The sequence below is a fragment of the Bombina bombina genome, chromosome 3 (genome assembly GCF_027579735.1).
Source record: "Bombina bombina isolate aBomBom1 chromosome 3, aBomBom1.pri, whole genome shotgun sequence".
Lineage (NCBI taxonomy): Eukaryota > Metazoa > Chordata > Amphibia > Anura > Bombinatoridae > Bombina > Bombina bombina.
The window spans coordinates 303,545,565-303,564,992 of NC_069501.1; the positions used below are offsets into that span (position 1 = coordinate 303,545,565).

The 19,428-nt window shown below is 41.1% G+C and overlaps 1 protein-coding gene across 1 annotated transcript in view; it reads right to left on the bottom strand.

Moving 5' to 3' along the window:
- PHKA2 (phosphorylase kinase regulatory subunit alpha 2) overlaps positions 1 to 19,428 on the bottom strand; it is a 292,026-nt gene that overhangs the window by 104,107 nt on the left and 168,491 nt on the right. The window contains 3 exon segments of the mRNA XM_053706381.1: positions 9,339 to 9,398; positions 9,400 to 9,420; positions 9,422 to 9,450. Of these exon segments, the coding sequence (XP_053562356.1) occupies positions 9,339 to 9,398; positions 9,400 to 9,420; positions 9,422 to 9,450 (110 nt within the window).

Genomic DNA, 19,428 nt, shown 5'->3' on the forward strand with positions numbered 1-19,428 from the left:
ATGAAGCAGGCGGCGACTGTGAATCATCATCATTCGAAAAGAAAATAATTTATCAGTGAAGCATACATTTTTTTTTCTCAAAATTATGATGGTTCACAGTCCTCCATAACATATGGGATTAATACCCAAGCCGATGGTCTATGTTACGGACAAAATACAGGAAAATACTTTCACTGACTGTTCCTATTTAGCCGACACCACAGTCTGAAAGACTTTCCTGCCAAAAGCTGCTTGTGAAGAAGCAAAGACATCAAAACGATAAGATTTGGAAAAAAGTATGTAAGGAGTGGCAGCTTTGCAAATCTTCTCCAAAGATAAATCATTCTTAAAGGCCCATGATGTTGCCACTGCTCTGGTAGAGTGAGCTGTAATATGTTTAGGAGGCAACTTACCCGCAGCCAAGTAAGCCTTGTGAGTCACTTGTTTAAGTCAAAATGCCAATGCTACCTTATTACCTTTCTGTCCTTAACAATTTCCAGAGTAATGTATAAACAAACTAGTAAAGTTTTTCTGAACTCTTTAGTCACTTGGAGAAAGAACTTTAAAGTTCTAACCACGTCCAGATTATGTAACAATCTTTCCTTAGAGTTAGCAGGGTCTGGACAAAGAAAAGGAACAACAATTTCTTGATTGATGTTGTAAGTTAAAGCCAACTTTAGAAGAACATCATATTTAGTACGCAGTACAGCCTTATCCTTGTGAAATATCAAAAAATGAGTATTACAGGATAACGCAGAAACTCTTCTGGCAGAAGAGATAGCTAATAAGAAAAGCATCTTCCAAGACAACAGCTTTATGTCTATGAAGTGCATTGGTTCAAAGGAAGGACCCTGAAGAACTAGGTTCAAAATTCCAGTAGTAGAAATACGTCTTACAACTGGCTTAATTCTAACTAATGAATGAACAAAGGTTTGAACATCAGGAAGTTTAGCCAACGTCCTATGACAAAGAAAAGATAAAGCTGAACTTTGACCCTTCAGGGAACTAGCTGAAAAACCCTTTTCAAGGCCATCTTGTAAGAACTGAAGAATTCTCTGGATCTGAAAGGAACACCAAGAGAATCCTTTAGAAGAGCACAACAAAATGCTTTCCAAATGTTGTGGTAAATCCTTTAAATCACAGGTTTTCTATTACATATTACAGAGTCTGAAAAACCTCTACAGGGAGTGCAGAATTATTAGGCAAGTTGTATTTTTGAGGATTAATTTTTTTATTGAACAACAACCATGTTCTCAATGAACCGAAAAAACTCATTAATATCAAAGCTGAATCGTTTTGGAAGTAGTTTTTAGTTTGTTTTTAGTTATAGCTATTTTAGGGGGATATCTGTGTGTGCAGGTGACTATTACTGTGCATAATTATTAGGCAACTTACAAAAAAACAAATATATACCCATTTCAATTATTTATTTTTACCAGTGAAACCAATATAACATCTCAACATTCACAAATATACATTTCTGACATTCAAAAACAAAACAAAAACAAATCAGTGACCAATATAGCCACCTTTCTTTGCAAGGACACTCAAAAGCCTGCCATCCATGGATTCTGTCAGTGTTTTGATCTGTTCACCATCAACATTGCGTGCAGCAGCAACCACAGCCTCCCAGACACTGTTCAGAGAGGTGTACTGTTTTCCCTCCTTGTAAATCTCACATTTGATGATGGATCACAGGTTCTCAATGGGGTTCAGATCAGGTGAACAAGGAGGCCATGTCATTAGATTTTCTTCTTTTATACCCTTTCTTGCCAGCCACGCTGTGGAGTACTTGGACGCGTGTGATGGAGCATTGTCCTGCATGAAAATCATGTTTTTCTTGAAGGATGCAGACTTCTTCTGTACCACTGCTTGAAGAAGGTGTCTTCCAGAAACTGGCAGTAGGACTGGGAGTTGAGCTTGACTCCATCCTCAACCCGAAAAGGCCCCCACAAGCTCATCTTTGATGATACCAGCCCAAACCAGTACTCCACCTCCACCTTGCTGGCGTCTGAGTCGGACTGGAGCTCTCTGCCCTTTACCAATCCAGCCACGGGCTCATCCATCTGGCCCATCAAGACTCACTCTCATTTCATCAGTCCATAAAACCTTAGAAAAATCAGTCTTGAGATATTTCTTGGCCCAGTCTTGACGTTTCAGCTTGTGTGTCTTGTTCAGTGGTGGTCGTCTTTCAGCCTTTCTTACCTTGGCCATGTCTCTGAGTATTGCACACCTTGTGCTTTGGGCACTCCAGTGATGTTGCAGCTCTGAAATATGGCCAAACTGGTGGCAAGTGGCATCTTGGCAGCTGCATGCTTGACTTTTCTCAGTTCATGGGCAGTTATTTTGCGCCTTGGTTTTTCCACACGCTTCTTGCGACCCTGTTGACTATTTTGAATGAAACGCTTGATTGGTCAAAATACTCATTTGCCTAATAATTCTGCACTCCCTGTATATCTGAAAACTAGGCATTCAACCTCCACGCCGTCAAGCTTAGAGATTTGAGATCCTGATGGAAAAGAGGACCTTGTGATAACAGGTCTTTTCTCAGAGGAAGACGCAATGGAGGCGTTGTTGACATCTGTATTAGGTCCGCATAGCATGTCCTGCAGGGCCAGGCGGGAGAAATTAATATTGTTGATGCTGAGTCCTATTTGATCCAAGGAATGACTCTTGGCAGAAGAACAAATGGTGGAAACAGGTATGCTAGATGAAATTCCCATGGTCATACCAAGGCATCTATCATGTGAGCCTTTGGACCTCTAGAGCCTGCACTATAGAACTGCATCATGCATTAAGCTATTGCGTGTTCTCTTAAAGGGCCATTAAAATAATTTTGTAAATTGCTCAAAAACATTATACCAAAATCTGCCAGAGGGTTAAAAAGGGTCAGAACTGTTAGGGACATGATATGGAGAAAAATTGTGTCATGAGGGGAGTAGGTTAAGTCCCCTGGCTATGCTGTACCTGTGTCAGAGCTGGGCTGTGTCTGTGATGTGTAAAGGCACTTACCCTATGCAGCACCCCTCCACTGGCTTACCAGCCATGTCATCTATGTCAATGCAGTTACAGCAGTATCATGTAGAGAGCCCATCCATCCCAGTACCACAGAGGATTGCACAGGAAATACTGGAGTCCCTCAGGGGAAGGCTAGGAATGAGTCCCTGTGATGCCTGAGGGTAGTTATGGCTAAAGTCCCATTAGGGAAATGCTGTGCACATAACAGGGTATTCATATGTATCATTCAACTGCTGTGAATAGTCTTTTCTATCTTTTTTGTAAATGATACTCCCAGGGACTCATGGTCTCACATAGGTCTGAGCTCCCCAATTTGTAATCCATAAGCAAGTAGCTGGAACAACCTCTATTCTCAACCACCTCCTACGAGGCCAAGAAAAAACTAGAGATGGGAGGTGGAAGGGTTTTAAAGCTCTTGTATGGGTTCTTGACCTCCTCCTAGAAGCCAGAAATATATCACATATGTTATGGAAGACTATGGACCATCATCATTTTACGAAAGAAAAACAATTATGAAATTATGAGTCTTAAAGGGACATAAAACAATGAAACCCAAATAATTATTTCAAGATTCACACAGAGAATGCAATTTTAAACAACTTACTAATTTATTCTATTATCAAATTTTCTTTGTTCTCTTTTTTTATTTTTCAATAATTTATTATTGAGGTTTTTAGACAGATGTCACAAGTAGTGATTACTTTGAAAAATACTAAATACAATCTCTGACAGACAATATGTAATAGAGTAATAACACATTTACAGACATGTCTGCAAACAACATATACAGTTATAGAAGAAACCTCTATTTTAAAATAATATATCGTCCCATGAATCTAAAGCCACTCTTGGACCTGTACATTCTTACAAAGAGTGATGGAGAAAAACTAGCATATTCAACGCCCACCTTTGGGCTTAGAAGATTATTTGAATGCAATATTTAATATAATAAAATATAAAATAGTGTTTAATTATATATTGGATGGTGTCTAATAATAACTTAGTAATTACATATAAAATAAGAAAAGCACTTTTGATAGTTGACACTGTTAAACATACAGTTTTTAAATGAAAGCCATACATAATACAGATTAAAACATATATAAGACACCATGGGCTTACACAAGACAAGCTGCAGGATGCGGAGTAGAAAGTCTATAAAATGTGAGTCACATAAAACATATTAACTCTTTATCTGTCTTATTTAGGAGGGTAATATTAAATAATGTGAGAAACTGGGGATTATTTATTATGCGTTTAAAAGAGAGAGGTTATGATACAAGGGTCATCAAGGAGGCAATTTATAAAGTAGAGGAATTGGATAGAGAAGTTTTGTTGAAAGGAAATTAAGGGAAAATATCCCAGATACAGACCAAGGGTAAAGATAATATCCTATTTACTACAGACTACTCAGAACAATTTAATAATATTTGTGAAATTGTAAGAAAACATATCCCTCTACTGAGGGCGGATGATGCTCTAGCCAATCTCACAGTGGGACAGTGCAAGTTTGCATACAAGAGAGGGAAAACAATAGGAAACATAATTGCCCCTACTAAATTACCAAAGAGGGCAAAAAGAGAGTCCTCCTGGCTTACCACTCATGGTATGTTCTGCTGCCACAATAGAACTTGTGTAGCATGTGCGAAAGTAGATATAGGAGACAGTTTCAATTCAACTGTAACAGGGCAGGTATATAAAAAGTATTCATGCTTGAATTGCAGGTCTACATTTGTTGTGTATCTCATTACATGCAAAGTTTGTGAAAAACAGTACGTGGGCCTCACGACACGTGAGATAAGGTCCAGGATTAGGGAACACCTTTCCAACATTAAAATTGGGACAGCAAGCACCCCACTAGTGCAACACTTTGCACAGGTACACAACAAGAGCTCTGAGTCATTTAGTTGGACTTGCATTGAGAAAGTTACCCTTCCAGAAAGGGGAGGAGACCGAGAGGCTCTCCTAGGTAAAAGAGAGGTGTTCTGGATTTTTAAGTTAAAAACCAGACATCCAGGGGGGCTGAATTCGGATTATGATTTGATAAATTTGGCAATGATGGTCTAATAAGCTCCCAATATAATCACATAACTTATCTCTTTGGCTCAATAGTCTCAATATACAGCATCCCAGATAGCCCTCACCTTTATTTGTCCCAGCGTACATATACATTCACACTTATAGGTTTGTAGTACAATCACTCACTAACTGTGTTAATATATCACAGGTGCTAGATATATGATAGCCAAAATTACTTTTGTAAATATGTGAGAAGAAGGGCATTAGGTGTCAAGTTTAGTTTCTTATTGTAGGTATATTAGGCATAGCAATGGTTAACTTGAGGCTACATGTGTTAATAATTAATTAATTAGGTGTTAACCAATCAGAAGCAGCATGTTGGTTTTAAATACTATGTTTTAGTGTGTGAAGCAAGCAGCTACGACTACGGCAACCGCAGAAACGCGTCAGATTTTGCTTTAGATGCTGACTTCATGTGTACAATGTATATAGTCTGTGCCACAGGCTTTATTTTAATCTTTATGAATAAAATTTGACTTTTTATATATTCGACTCCCGGCTTGTGCTCCTGATTTTTTTTGAATTGTAAACTGGGGATAAGCCTCTATTGTATGAATCATAAAGTTCACCAGTAAATTAAATATGCAGCCAATAGTCTAATTATAGGGTGTTGTAATTAAACATGGAAGATATTATGAAAACAACTGGTACAAAACTATATTCATATCATATGCAATGTTTATCATTAGAAGAGCTGCAGAAAATATCCTTTTACTACAGCACCATAATTATTTGTGCAAAAAGAACTTGTCAAGTGAGCATGGTCAAGTGAGCTCACCTATGCTCCGCGACAAGGATCTAGAAAGCACAATTTATTATATGTCTCATTATAAAGATCAGCTATCAAAACTACAATGCACAGTCAGTCTAACACTGGTGAAAACCTTACAAAATCTAACAGCTTACTCACTAGTTGTATTAATTGTACAAGACTGCTTGGTATCTTTTGTTGAAAAGCAGGGCGTAAGTTCCAAAAGGCTAGATTTAGAGTTTTGTCGGTAACGACCCGCGTAGCTAACGCTGGCTTTTTTCTGGCCGCACCTTTAAAATAACTCTGGTATTGAGAGTCCACAGAAGGGCTGCGTTAGGCTCCAAAAAAGGAGCGTAGAGCATATTTAACGCCACTGCAACTCTCGATACCAGAGTTGCTTACGGAAGCGGTCAGCTTCAAAAACGTGCTCGTGCACGATTACCCCATAGAAAGCAATGGGGCTGTTTGAGCTGAAAAAAAACCTAACACCTGCAAAAAAGCCGCATTCAGCTCCTAACGCAGCCCCATTGTTTGCTATGGGGAAACACTTCCTACGTCTGCACCTAACACTCTAACATGTACCCCGAGTCTAAACACCCCTAACCTTACACTTATTAACCCCTAATCTGCCGCCCCCGCTATCGCTGACCCCTGCATATTATTATTAACCCCTAATCTGCCGCTCCATAAACCGCCGCTACTTACATTATCCCTATGTACCCCTAATCTGCTGCCCTAACATCGCAGACCCCTATATTATATTTATTAACCCCTAATATGCCCCCCACAACGTCGCCTCCACCTGCCTACACTTATTAACCCCTAATCTGCCGAGCGGACCGCACCGCTATTATAATAAAGTTATTAACCCCTAATCCGCCTCACTAACCCTATAATAAATAGTATTAACCCCTAATCTGCCCTCCCTAACATCGCCGACACCTAACTTCAAACATAACCCCTAATTTGCCGACTGGAAGCTCACCCGCTATTCTAATAAATGTATTAACCCCTAAAGCTAAGTCTAACCCTAACACTAACACCCCCCTAAGTTAAATATAATTGAAATCTAACGAAATTAATTAACTCTTATTAAATAAATTATTCCTATTTAAAGCTAAATACTTACCTGTAAAATAAATCCTAATATAGCTACAATATAAATTATAATTATATTATAGCTATTTTAGGATTTATATTTATTTTACAGGTAACTTTGTATTTATTTTAACCAGGTACAATAGCTATTAAATAGTTAAGAACTATTTAATAGCTAAAATAGTTAAAATAATTACAAATTTACCTGTAAAATAAATCCTTACCTAAGTTACAATTAAACCTAACACTACACTATCAATAAATAAATTAAATAAAATACCTACAATTACCTACAATTACACCTAACACTACACTATCAATAAATGAATTAAATACAATATCTACAAATAAATACAATTAAATAAACTAAGTTACAAAAAATAAAAAAATATTTACAAACATTAGAAAAATATTACAACAATTTTAAACTAATTACACCTACTCTAAGCCCCCTAATAAAATAACAAAGCCCCCCAAAATAAAAAAAATGCCCTACCCTATTCTAAATTACAAAAGTTCAAAGCTCTTTTACCTTACCAGCCCTGAACAGGGCCCTTTGCGGGGCATGCCCCAAGAAATGCAGCTCTTTTGCCTGTAAAAAAACACATACAATACCCCCCCCCAACATTACAACCCACCACCCACATACCCCTAATCTAACCCAAACCCCCCTTCAATAAACCTAACACTAAGCCCCTGAAGATCTTCCTACCTTATCTTCACCTCACCGGGTATCACACCGATCAGTCCTGGCTTCATCCAACCCAAGAGGGGGCTAGACATCCATCATCCGACGGCTGAAGAAGTCCAGAAGAGGGTCCAAAGTCTTCATCCTATCCGGAAAGAAGAGCAGATCTGGACCGGCAACCATCTTCTTCCAAGCGGCATCTTCTATCTTCATCCGATGACGACCGGCTTCATCGTGAAGACCTCAAGCGCGGACCCATCTTCTTCGGACGACGTCCAACTGAAGAATGACGGTTCCTTTAAGGGACGTCATCCAAGATGGCATCCCTCGAATTCCGATTGGCTGATAGGATTCTATCAGCCAATCGGAATTAAGGTAGGAAAATTCTGATTGGCTGATGGAATCAGCCAATCAGAATCAAGTTCAATCCGATTGGTTTATCCGATCAGCCAATAAGATTGAGCTCGCATTCTATTTTTATTTTACAGGTAAGTATTTAGCTTTTAAATAGGAATAATTTATTTAATAAGAGTTAATTTATTTCGTTATATTTAAATTATATTTAACTTAGGGGGTGTTAGCGTTAGGGTTAGACTTAGCTTTAGGGGTAAATCCATTTATTACAGTAGCGGCGAGATTCGGTCAGCAGATTAGGGGTTAATAATTGAAGTTAGGTGTCAGCGATGTTAGGGAGGGCAGATTAGGGGTTAATACTATTTATTATAGGGTTATTGAGGCGGGAGTGAGGCGGATTAGGGGTTAATAACTTTATTATAGTAGCGGTGCGGTCCGCTCGGCAGATTAGGGGTTAATTATTGTAGGTAGCTGGCGGCGACGTTGTGGGGGGCAGGTTAGGGGTTAATAAATATAATATAGGGGTCGGCGGTGTTAGGGGCAGCAGATTAGGGGTACATAAGTATAACGTAGGTGGCGGTCGGCAGATTAGGGGTTAAAAAAATGTAATTGAGTTTCGGCGATGTGGGGGGACCTCGGTTTAGGGGTACATAGGTAGTTTATGGGTGTTAGTGTACTTTAGAGCACAGTAGTTAAGAGTTTTATGAACCGGCGTTAGCCCATAAAGCTCTTAACTACTGACTTTTTTCTGCGGCTGGAGTTTTGTCGTTAGAATTCTAACGCTCACTTCAGACACGACTCTAAATACCGGAGTTAGAAAGATCCCATTGAAAAGATAGGATACGCAATTGACGTAAGGGGCTCTGCGGCATGGAAAAGTCGCGGCTGAAAAGTGAGCGTTAGACCCTTTCCTGACTGACTCCAAATACTGGCGGTAGCCTAAAACCAGCGTTAGGAGCCTCTAACGCTGGTTTTCACGGCTACCGCCAAACTCTAAATCTAGGCCGAAGTGTGAAGCGCCTGGAGCACTATATAGCAGCAGTTTTGCAAGAATGTTACCCCATATCCAAGAGCACTAAATGGCAGCACTATTTCCTGTCCTGTAATGCTAGGTATATCTTTAACAAAGAATATCATGAGAACAAAGCAAACTTGATAATAGAAGGAAATTGGAAACTTTTTAAACATTGTATGGTCTGTCTGAATGACAAAATATTTTCTTTCTTTCATTTCCTTTAAATTATTCTTTTCACTGATACATTTATACTTGGTTGTTTCTAGAGGTGAAAAATGATACAGTCTTACAAGAAAGTTTTATTTTTAATACATTTTTCTCCACTCACATTTGTTGGTGATCCTTTGTGGACTTACCTGAGGAGTAAAAGTAAAGATCTGATTCCTTATCTTGTATAATTTGGATGTTCCCAGGACAACCAATGTGTCTGTATGGACGTTCCACTTAGCTTCATCGCCTTGTTAATTCCTGCCCGGAGAAATAAAAAACTTAAAGTATGCTGTAAAAGATAATTAGATGAAAACGAAATGCACTTCCCAAATATTCACTTCTTTTAATAAGATATAAAATTGTAAAAAAGATCTAAAGTCTAAAGAGTATTTTATTGTTGAAGTATTGCTTGTAATTATGTGTTAACACTTGCAAAAGGGTTAAGCACATAGGTAGTTGAAGTCATCTCCAGAGCAGCAATGTACTGCTGGGAGCTAGCTGAACACATCTTGTGAGCCAATGAGAAGAGGCATGTGTTTGCAGCCGCCAATCAGCAGCTAGCTCAAAGTAGTGGATTGCTGATCCTGATATTATCTAGCTATGCTTTTCAATAAAAGATACTAAGACGATTAAGTCAATTTGATAAAAATTGCAATTAATCACAAACAATAATCTTTTGCTGCATGTCTGGAAGCACCTACGCATCACTTGTCTCCAGTTGATACAGGAGTTTGAAGAATGACTTATGAGAATAATTTGCAGATGTCTTTTTAAAAAAAAAATAAAAAAATTAATCTTTACAATAAACATAAGTGTAAAGTTTTAGTTCTCATAAAGCAATGAGTGTCACTTTGTTGTAACCTAAGTTTCCTTTTCAGCTGAGGCACTAGAGTGGGCAACCAATGAGAGGAATATAGCAGTGTGATTTGGAACGTCCAAAATGTCAGAATTTAAATTATAGGAAAAGGGGACAAAATAAATAACAAATGTACATTCGCAAAATTTTTCGTACTACATGTAATCAAACATTTTATATTAAAATCTCAAAGTGTTTAATGTCCCTTTAACACCTTAACCCAAAATGACATTTATATATATATGATACACATACACTCACAGACCGGACTGGGTACACATGCTAAGCCACAGCAAACTCCACAGCCGTGAACACTGACAGACAGCTGCAAAGTTCCCAGCAACTCAGGCAGTTAACCCCAGAACAGCCTGGGTGGCAGGCCCGCAGGGAAGCATTACAAACATTATCAACACAACACACAGAAAACCTGGCACTCGCCAGAAGATTCACAGTAATGTTTAAAAGCAAAACTGGGGGAAGTCAGTTACATTTGGTGCCAAAGGATCAAGCCCAGGACAACAACAAGGTTTCCCCCTTCCTGGGACCCTAAACCAGCACCCACACAATGCACACTTCCAAACAAACCAACTGGAAACCTCCCAGGCTTTGTAACCTCCCCTATGTAAATACAAAACACAGGAATGGAGCGCACTCACAGACCGTACTGGGTACACATCCTTAGCCACAGCAAACTCCACAGCCCTTAATACTGACAGACAGATGCAAAGTTCCCAGCAACTCAGGCAGTTAACCCCAGAGCAGCCTGGGTGGCAGGGCCGCAGGGAAGCACCAGTTGGTTTGTTTGGAAGTGTGCATTGTGTGGGTGCTGGTTTAGGGGTCCCAGGAAGGGGGAGACATTGTCGTGGTCCTAGGCTTGATCCTTTGGCGCCAAATGTAATTGACTTCCCCAGTTTTGCTTTTAAACATTACTGTGAATCTGCTGGTGAGTGCCAGGTTTTCTGTGTGTTGTGTTGATAATGTTTGTAATGCTTCCCTGCGGGCCTGCCACCCAGGCTGCTCTGGGGTTAACTGCCTGAGTTGCTGGGAACTTTGCAGCTGTATGTCAGTGTTAAGGGCTGTGGAGTTTGCTGTGGCTTAGGATGTGTACTCAGTCCAGTCTGAGTTCAGTTCAGTCCATTCCTGTGTTTTGTATTTACATAGGGGAGGTTACAAAAGCCTGTATCACCCTGGGAGGTTCCCAGTTGGTTTGTTTGGAAGTGTGCATTGTGTGGGTGCTGGTTTAGGGTCCCAGGAAAGGGGAGACCTTGTTGTGGTCCTAGGCTTGATCCTTTGGCGCCAAATGTAACTGACTTCCCCCAGTTTTGCTTTTAAACATTACTGTGAATCTGCTAGCGAGTGTCAGGTTTTCTGTGTGTTATATATATATATATATATACACACACACGTCATGCGGTAGGCCCATCGTACCTCATAACGTATATACACATCCTAGCTTCAGGTTACTGCATCCTAGGGTGTAAAGTTGACAGCTGAGAGCTGCTAATCCTGAGCTGCAGGCATCTGTCTGCATATGAAAATGGAGCACAATCGGTGTTCCTGCTCCATCTTAGGGCAGATGCCTGATCGTTACAGACAGTGACACGCTCTGTGTCACTATCTGTAACGATTATCTGCTGTGCCAGTGGAAGGTTCTGGAAAGATGGAGGGAGGTGGACGGGTGGCACAGCGGTAAAGTGTGGAGTGAGTGGGAGGGAGGGGCAGCACCCTACCTACAGAAAACATAATTTATGCTTACCTGTTAAAAATTTGTATTTCCGGATATGGTGAGTCCACGGAATCATCAATTACTAGTGCAAATATCACTCCTGGCCAGCAGGAGGAGGCAAAAAGCACTACAGAAGAGCTGCTATATATGTCACTTATCTTACCCATAACCTCCAGTCATTCGGCCGAAGGAAAAATGGAAAAAGAAGATAACACAAAAGTGTAGAGGTGTCGAAGGTTTTAGAAAAAGTAACTGTCTTAAATAAAGGGTGGGCAGTGGACTCACCATATCCGGAAATAAATAAATTTATCAGGTAAGCATAAATTATGTTTTCTTTCCTAAGATATGGTGAGTCCATGGAATCATCAATTATTAGTGGGAATCAATACCCAAGCTAGAGGACACAGATGATAAGGGAGGGACAAAATAGGTAACCTAAACAGAAGGCACCATCACTTGAAGAACCCTTCTCCCAAAAGAAGCCTCAGCTGAGGCAAAAGTATCACATTTATAAAACTTTGAAAAAGTATGCAAAGAGGACCAAGTTGCAGCCTTGCAAATCTGTTCCACAGAAGCTTCATTTTTAAATGCCCAGGAAGAAGAAACAGCCCTCGTGGAATGAGCAGTGATTCTCTCAGGAGGTTGCTGTCCAGCAGTCTCATAGGCCAAACAAATAATACTCCTTAGCCAAAGAGAAAGAGAAGTAGCCGTAGCTTTCTGACCTTTGTGCTTCCCAGAAAAACAAACAAACAAAGCAGAAGACTGACAAAAGTCCTTAGTCGCCTGCAGATAGAACTTCAATGCATGCACAACATCTAGGTTGTGCAACAAACATTCCTTAGGAGAAGAAGGATTAGGACACAAAGAAGGAACCACAATCTCCTGATTAATATTCTTGTTTGAAGCAACCTTAGGTAGGAAACCTAATTTAGTACGTAGAACCACCTTATCAGAATGAAAAATAAGATAAGGAGAATCAAACTGCAGAGCCAAGAGTTCCGAAACTCTCAGAGCAGAAGAAATAGCAACAAGAAACAAAACCTTCCAAGATAACATATTGATATCTAAGGAATGCATAGGCTCAAACGGAGCTCAGTGTAAAACTCTAAGATCAAGGTTAAGACTCCAGGGAGAAGTAACAGACTTAAACACAGGCCTAATCCTAACCAAGGCCTGACAAAAAGATTGCACGTCTGGCGCATCCGCCAAATGCTTATGCAAAAAAATAGACAGCGCAGAAATCTGACCTTCCAGAGTACTAGCTGACAAATCCTTCTCCAAACCCTCCTGGAGAAAAGACAAAATCCTAGGAATCCTGACTCTACTCCAAGAGTAGCCCCTGGATTCACACCAATACAGATATTTACACCATATCTTATAGTAAATCTTTCTTGTCACAGGCTTACGAGCCTGAATCATGGTCTCAATGACCGACTCTGAAAACCCACGCTTAGATAAAATCAAGCGTTCAATCTCTAAGCAGTCAGCTTCAGAGAAACGAGATTTGGATGAAGAAAAAGACCCTGAAGTAGAAGGTCATTCCTCAAAGAGAGTCTCCACGGAGGTAGAGATGACATTTCCACTAGATCTGCATACCAGATCCTGCGAGGCCATGCCGGTGCTATGAGAATCACTGAAGCCCTCTCCTGCTTGATCTGAGCAATGACTCTTGGCAGGAGAGCGAACGGTGGAAATATGTATGCTAGACTGAAAATTCCAAGGGACCGCCAGAGCATCTATCAAGAAAGCCTGTGGATCCCTTGACCTCGAGCCGTACCTCAGAAGCTTGGCATCCTGCCGAGAAGCCATAAGATTCAGTTCTGGCTGCCCTCAATTGAGGATTAAACTGGAAATTACTTCCGGATGGAGTTCCCACTCCCCGGGTGAAAGGTCTGACAGTTCAGAAAATCCGCAATCCAATTGTCCACTCCTGGGATGTGGATCACAGAAAGACAACAGTTATGAGACTCTGCCCACTGGATTATCCGGGCCACCTCTGTCATGGCCAAGGAACTCAGAGTTCCCCCCTGGTGGTTGATGTACTCCACCGATGTTAAGTTGTCCAACTGGAACCTGATAAACCGGGCTAAGGCTAACTGAGGCGAAGCCAGTAGAGCATTGAAAATCGCTCTCAGTTCTAGAATGTTTATAGGGAGAACTGACTCCTCCCGAGTCCAAAGACCCTGAGTCTTCAATGACCCCCAAATTGCTCCCCAACCTAGAAGGCTGGCATCCGTGGTCACAATCACCCAGGAAGGTCTGCAAAAGCAAGCTCCCTGGGAGAGGTATTGCTGAGACAAGAACCGCAGAAGAGAGTCCCTTGTCGCCTGATCCAGAACTATTTGTGGAGACAGATCCGCATAATCCCCATTCCATTGGCTTAATATGTATAACTGCAGAGGTCTGAGATGAAACCGAGCAAACGAAATGATGTCCATGGAAGCTACCATCAGACCAATTACCTCCATACATAAAGCCACTGACGGCCGAGGAGAGGACTGAAGTACAAGACAAGAGTCGAAGATCTTTGTTGTTCTGACCTCTGTCAGAAATATCTTCATTAGTAGGAAGTCTATTATGGTCCCTAAAAACACTACTCTTGTGGCTGGAATCGGAGAACTCTTTCCCTGATTTACCTTCCAACCATGGGAGCGAAGAAAAGACAACAAGATCTCCGTATGAGAGTTTGCTTGTTGAACAGATGGCGCTTGAACCAGAATGTCTTCCAGATAAGGCGCAACGGCAATGCCCCAAGACCGGATCACTGCCGAAAGAGCCCCCAGGACTTTGAGAAAATTCTGGGAGCTGTAGCAAGGCCGAAAGGAAAAGCCACAAACTGGAAATGAATGTCTAAGAAAGCAAACCTTAGAAAGTTGTGATGATCCCGGTGAAAGGGAACATGAAGGTACGCATCCTTTAAGTCTATGGTTGTTATAAACTGACCCTCTTGAACCAAAGGAAGAATGGAACGTATAGTCTCCATCTTGAAGGGCAGTACTCTGAGGAACTTGTTTAAACACTTTAGGTCTAAAATAGGTCTGAAAGTCCCCTCTTTCTTGGGAACCACAAACAGATTTGAATAAAATCCCAGACCTTGTTCCTGCGGAGGAACTGGAACTATAACTCCCAGGGCAAAAAGATCCTTGAACGCCTCTCTGGTCTACAGATAATCTTGAGAGAAGAAACCTGCCTCTGGGAGCAAAAGTCTTGAATTCTATCTTGTACCCCTGAGATACAATTTCCATGGTCCATAGGTCTGAGACATCTCGTATCCAAGCCTGAGCAAATTGAGAAAGCCTGCCTCCTACTAGATCCGTTCCTGTATCGGGGGCCGACCCTTCATGCTGACTTGGAGTCAGCCACAGGTCTCTTAGACTTTTTTCCCCTTGTTCCAAGCCTGACCGACTTCCAGGAAGACTTGGCTAGTTCCTGCTTGGAAGAGGAAGCAGAGGGTTTACCTCTAAAGTTCCGAAAGGAACGAAAATTACTCTGACATCCTTTCTGCTTATTCTTTCTATCTTGAGGAAGAAAAGATCCCTTTCCTCCAGTGATATCGGAAATAATCTCAGCCAAACCAGGCCCAAACAAGGTCTTACCCTTGTAGGGAATAGCTAATAACTTAGACTTAGAAGAAACATCCACAGACCAGGATTTTAACCAAAGGGCTCTGCAAGCTAGAACCGCAAAACCAGACATTTTTGCTCCCAGTTTAATGACCTGTAAGGAAGCATCCGTAATTAAGGAATTGGCTAATTTAAGAGCCTTAATCCTGTCCTGGATCTCCTCAAGAGGAGTATCTGTCTAAATAGCATCAGGCAGACAAAGCATCAAACCAGTAAGCTGCAGCGCTGGTAACAGTAGCAATACACACCGCAGGCTGCCATTGAAGACCTTGGTGAACATACATTTTCCTTAATAATGTCTCTAAATTTTTATCCACTGGATCCTTAAAAGAACAGCTATCCTCTATGGGAATAGTGGTCCTCTTAGCCAAAGTGGAAATATCTCCTTCCACCTTAGGAACCGTTTGCCATGACTCCTTAATAGAGTCCGCTATAGGAAACATTTTCTTAAAAATAGGAGATGGAGAAAAAGGAATACCAGGTCTCTCCCACTCCTGTGCAATAATCTCAGAAGCACAGTCTGGAACAGGAAATACCTCCACCGCAGGGGGAACATCAAAAGACTTGTTCAGCTTACTAGACTTCTTAGGGTTAACAACGATAGTAGTATCTGAATCATCCAAGGTAGCCAAAACCTCCTAAAGCAACAAGCGGAGGTGTTCCAGCTTAAATCTGAAGGACACAACTTCAGCATTAGTAGAAGGAATTATACTGCCTGAATCAGAAAATTTCACCCTCAGATGCACCAGAAGAATCTTCATCCTCAGACTTCTGAGAGGAAATACTTTGATTAGCCACCTCAGGATAAGAAACCTTACTTACTGTTTCTTTAAATTTCCTTTTGCATTTTCCCTGCAGCATGGGAAAAGCAAACAGCGCCTCACATACCGCAGAAGATACCTGGGCAGCAATATCTTGCAAAGTAACTCCAGACGGAGCATGAGAGGAAACGCAGGGTACTACATGTGCAGATGAATAGGATTGGGACGCTTGAGGAGAAAGCTGCGGCTCATCTGAAACAGGAGGCTCCTGACACAGCATCCGCCTTAGCTAATGATGGCTCAGGGTCAAAAAGTCTATTTCTATAAGCTAAAGTTCTTTCCATACATTAAGAACAAAAAGGTACTGGGGGTTCCACCTGGGCATCAAAACATAAGCTACAGGTAACATCCTGCACAGCCTCCTGATCATAATACAAAAAGAAACAAATAAAAAATATAAGCTTTTTTTAAAAACTTTTTTTAAAACTTTTTTTCATCTTTTAACAAAGGATATAATACAGAACCAAAAAAACTTTCTAAATAAATTTTCCCTTTAAATTTACCAAATCAAGAAAACATACCCCAGGCAACACTCTACACCTCAGCAGAATTACTGAGGTGCCCTACCTGTCCTGCAACCCCCAGCAAACAGGAAAGAAAACGATCCTGTTTACAATCTGGATTTCCAGAGAAGCAAAAACAGAAAGAAGCCTTTTAAAAAACAGAGCCATCTGAAATATGCGCACCTCACTCTTACAGGAAGTGAAGAAAAGCGCAAAAAAACTCTGACATCAAAGAATCAGAAACCTCCCTGAAAGGGGCGGTCCTACAGCTGACAAAAAAAGCCTTTTTATTTTTTTTTAAACAACTTTCTTGAAAAACAGCCTTAAAAACAAACAATAAAACCCCCAATAAAATTTCATAATCTGTTACTAAAAACAGATCCTCACTTAGCCATCAATAAAATAAAATAAATAACTCAAAAACTGCCATAAAAACCTACACCCTAAGAGGAATAATAAAAAACATCCCCATGCAGCGTTTTAGTGCCACATTTTTCTCTGCTACATAGAAAAATAAAACTGCCACTTACCTTAATATTTATCTGTCTGGCAGTAGGACAGCTCACCTAGTTTGAGAGGATGCCATCCCTCACATGGACCTGTGGAAATACAGAAAGGCTGAGTAAACTTACTCAGGCTATCTAAATAGGGCAGCAAAATGTTTTGGGAAAACGCAGTGAGGATTCTAACCCACAAGTTCCCAATTGCTTAGAAGCCACCACTGCCCTACTGAAGAGACTGACATGGGTTAAGGCTAGACCCTTTAGAAAGATCAGAGCAAACCTACTCTTCTTTAAAATAAAAAAATCTTGATTGTAGATCAGACACCAAAACTTCCCCTCCTCCTTGCACCGCAGGCAAAGAGAATGACTAGAGGTTATGGCCAGGAGTAATATTCCCACTAGTAATTGATGATTCCGTGGACTCACCATATCTTAGGAAAGAAAAAAGTTTAAATGGGAGAGGGACAGAAGGCTACAAAAAAGTTGAATCAGGCTGGGTGGGGGAGACCCCTACACTATGGGAAAACATTAACATGAATAACTAAATTTAAAAAAATATATCCTATATTATCAAAGGCTAAGTATGTTTGTCCGACGCAGTCATGCGCAGTAGAGACTGCGCAAGACAAACATACCTGGCCTTAACCCCTAAACGACCAGCATCGATGCGCGGGACAAGTGCAAGGACGGCACTGGTCGTTAAGCCCTGGGCCTCACTCTGCCATGATCTCGAGTGGGGCAGTGCAGAAATAGTCTGGCAGAGGTAACGACGCAGAGAGGGACACTGTGTGTCTCTCTCTGCATCGGGCAGCGGTGGTGCCAATCGTTGGTGGTGTGGGAGGGTTAAGAGGGTGGTGGGTGGGCGGCCCATCAATGGAGGGGGCTGGTGGTCCTGCTACACTGCAGAAAAAAAAATGTTTAGAGTGACAGGGAGGGGGAAGGAGGGAGGGGGATGAGGGAGAGAGGATTCGAGTGGATGGGGGGATCAGAGGGTAGGGAAAGGTTCTTGGAGGGAGAGGTGGGTAAAATGAGGGGGGGGGGAGTTGGAGGCATTTTGGCCCATTTACACAGGGCTTTAAGACTAATATATATATAAATAAACCAGGTACTGGCAGACAGCTACCAGTACCGAAGATGGTGGACACCATTAGGGGGGCGAGGGTTAGAGAACTGGGAGGGATCAGGGAGGTGGGAGGGTATGGGAGATCCTACACTGCAGAACAATAAATAAAGTTAATTTATAAAAAAATAATTAAAAAAAATGTATGCTTACCTCATAAATGTATTTATTTCCGGGCATGGAGAGTCCACAAAACATTCTAATTACTAGTGGGATATTCACTCCTGGCCAGCAGGAGGAGGCAAAGAGCACCCCAGCAGAGCTGTTAAGTATCACTTCCCTTACCCATAACCGCCAGTCATTCGACCGAAGGTAAACGGAAAAAGAAGATAGCACAAGGGTATAGAGGTGCCTGAGGACTATACAAAAAAACTGCCGTCTTAAATTGAATAAGGGTGAGTCGTGGAATCTCCGTACCCAGAAATAAATACATTTATCAGGTAAGCATAAATTTTGTTTTCTTTCCTTTGGCATGGAGAGTCCACAAAATATAATTAGTAGGAACCAATACCCAAACTAGAAGACACAAAATGAATAGGGAGGGAGAACAATACAGGTGGATCTAAAATGAAGGCACCACCGCTTGAAGAACTTTTCTCCCAAAAGAAGCCTCAGCTGAGGCAAAAGTATCAAATTTGCAGATTTGCTCCACAGAAGCTTTATCTTTGAAAGCACATGAAGATGAAACAGCTCTAGTAGAATGAGCCGTAATTCTCTCAGGAGGTTGCTATCCAGCTGTCTCATAAGCTCAACCAGAGAGAAAGAGAAGTAGAAGTAGCCTTCTGACCCTTACGTTTACCAGAGAAAACAACAAACAAGGCAGAAGATTGCCAAAAATCTTTAGTTACTTGAAGATAAAATTTAAGAGCATGAACAACATCCAAGTTATGCAAAAGACGTTCCTTCTGGGAAGAAGGGTTAGGACAAAAAGAGGGAACAACAATTTCCTGATTAATATTGTGATCCGACACTACCTTAGGGAGAAACCCCAGCTTAGTATGATGGACCGCCTTATCAGCATGAAAAATAAGGTAAGGGGAAATACAATGCAGAGCCGAAAGTTCGGAAACTCTGTGAGCAGAAG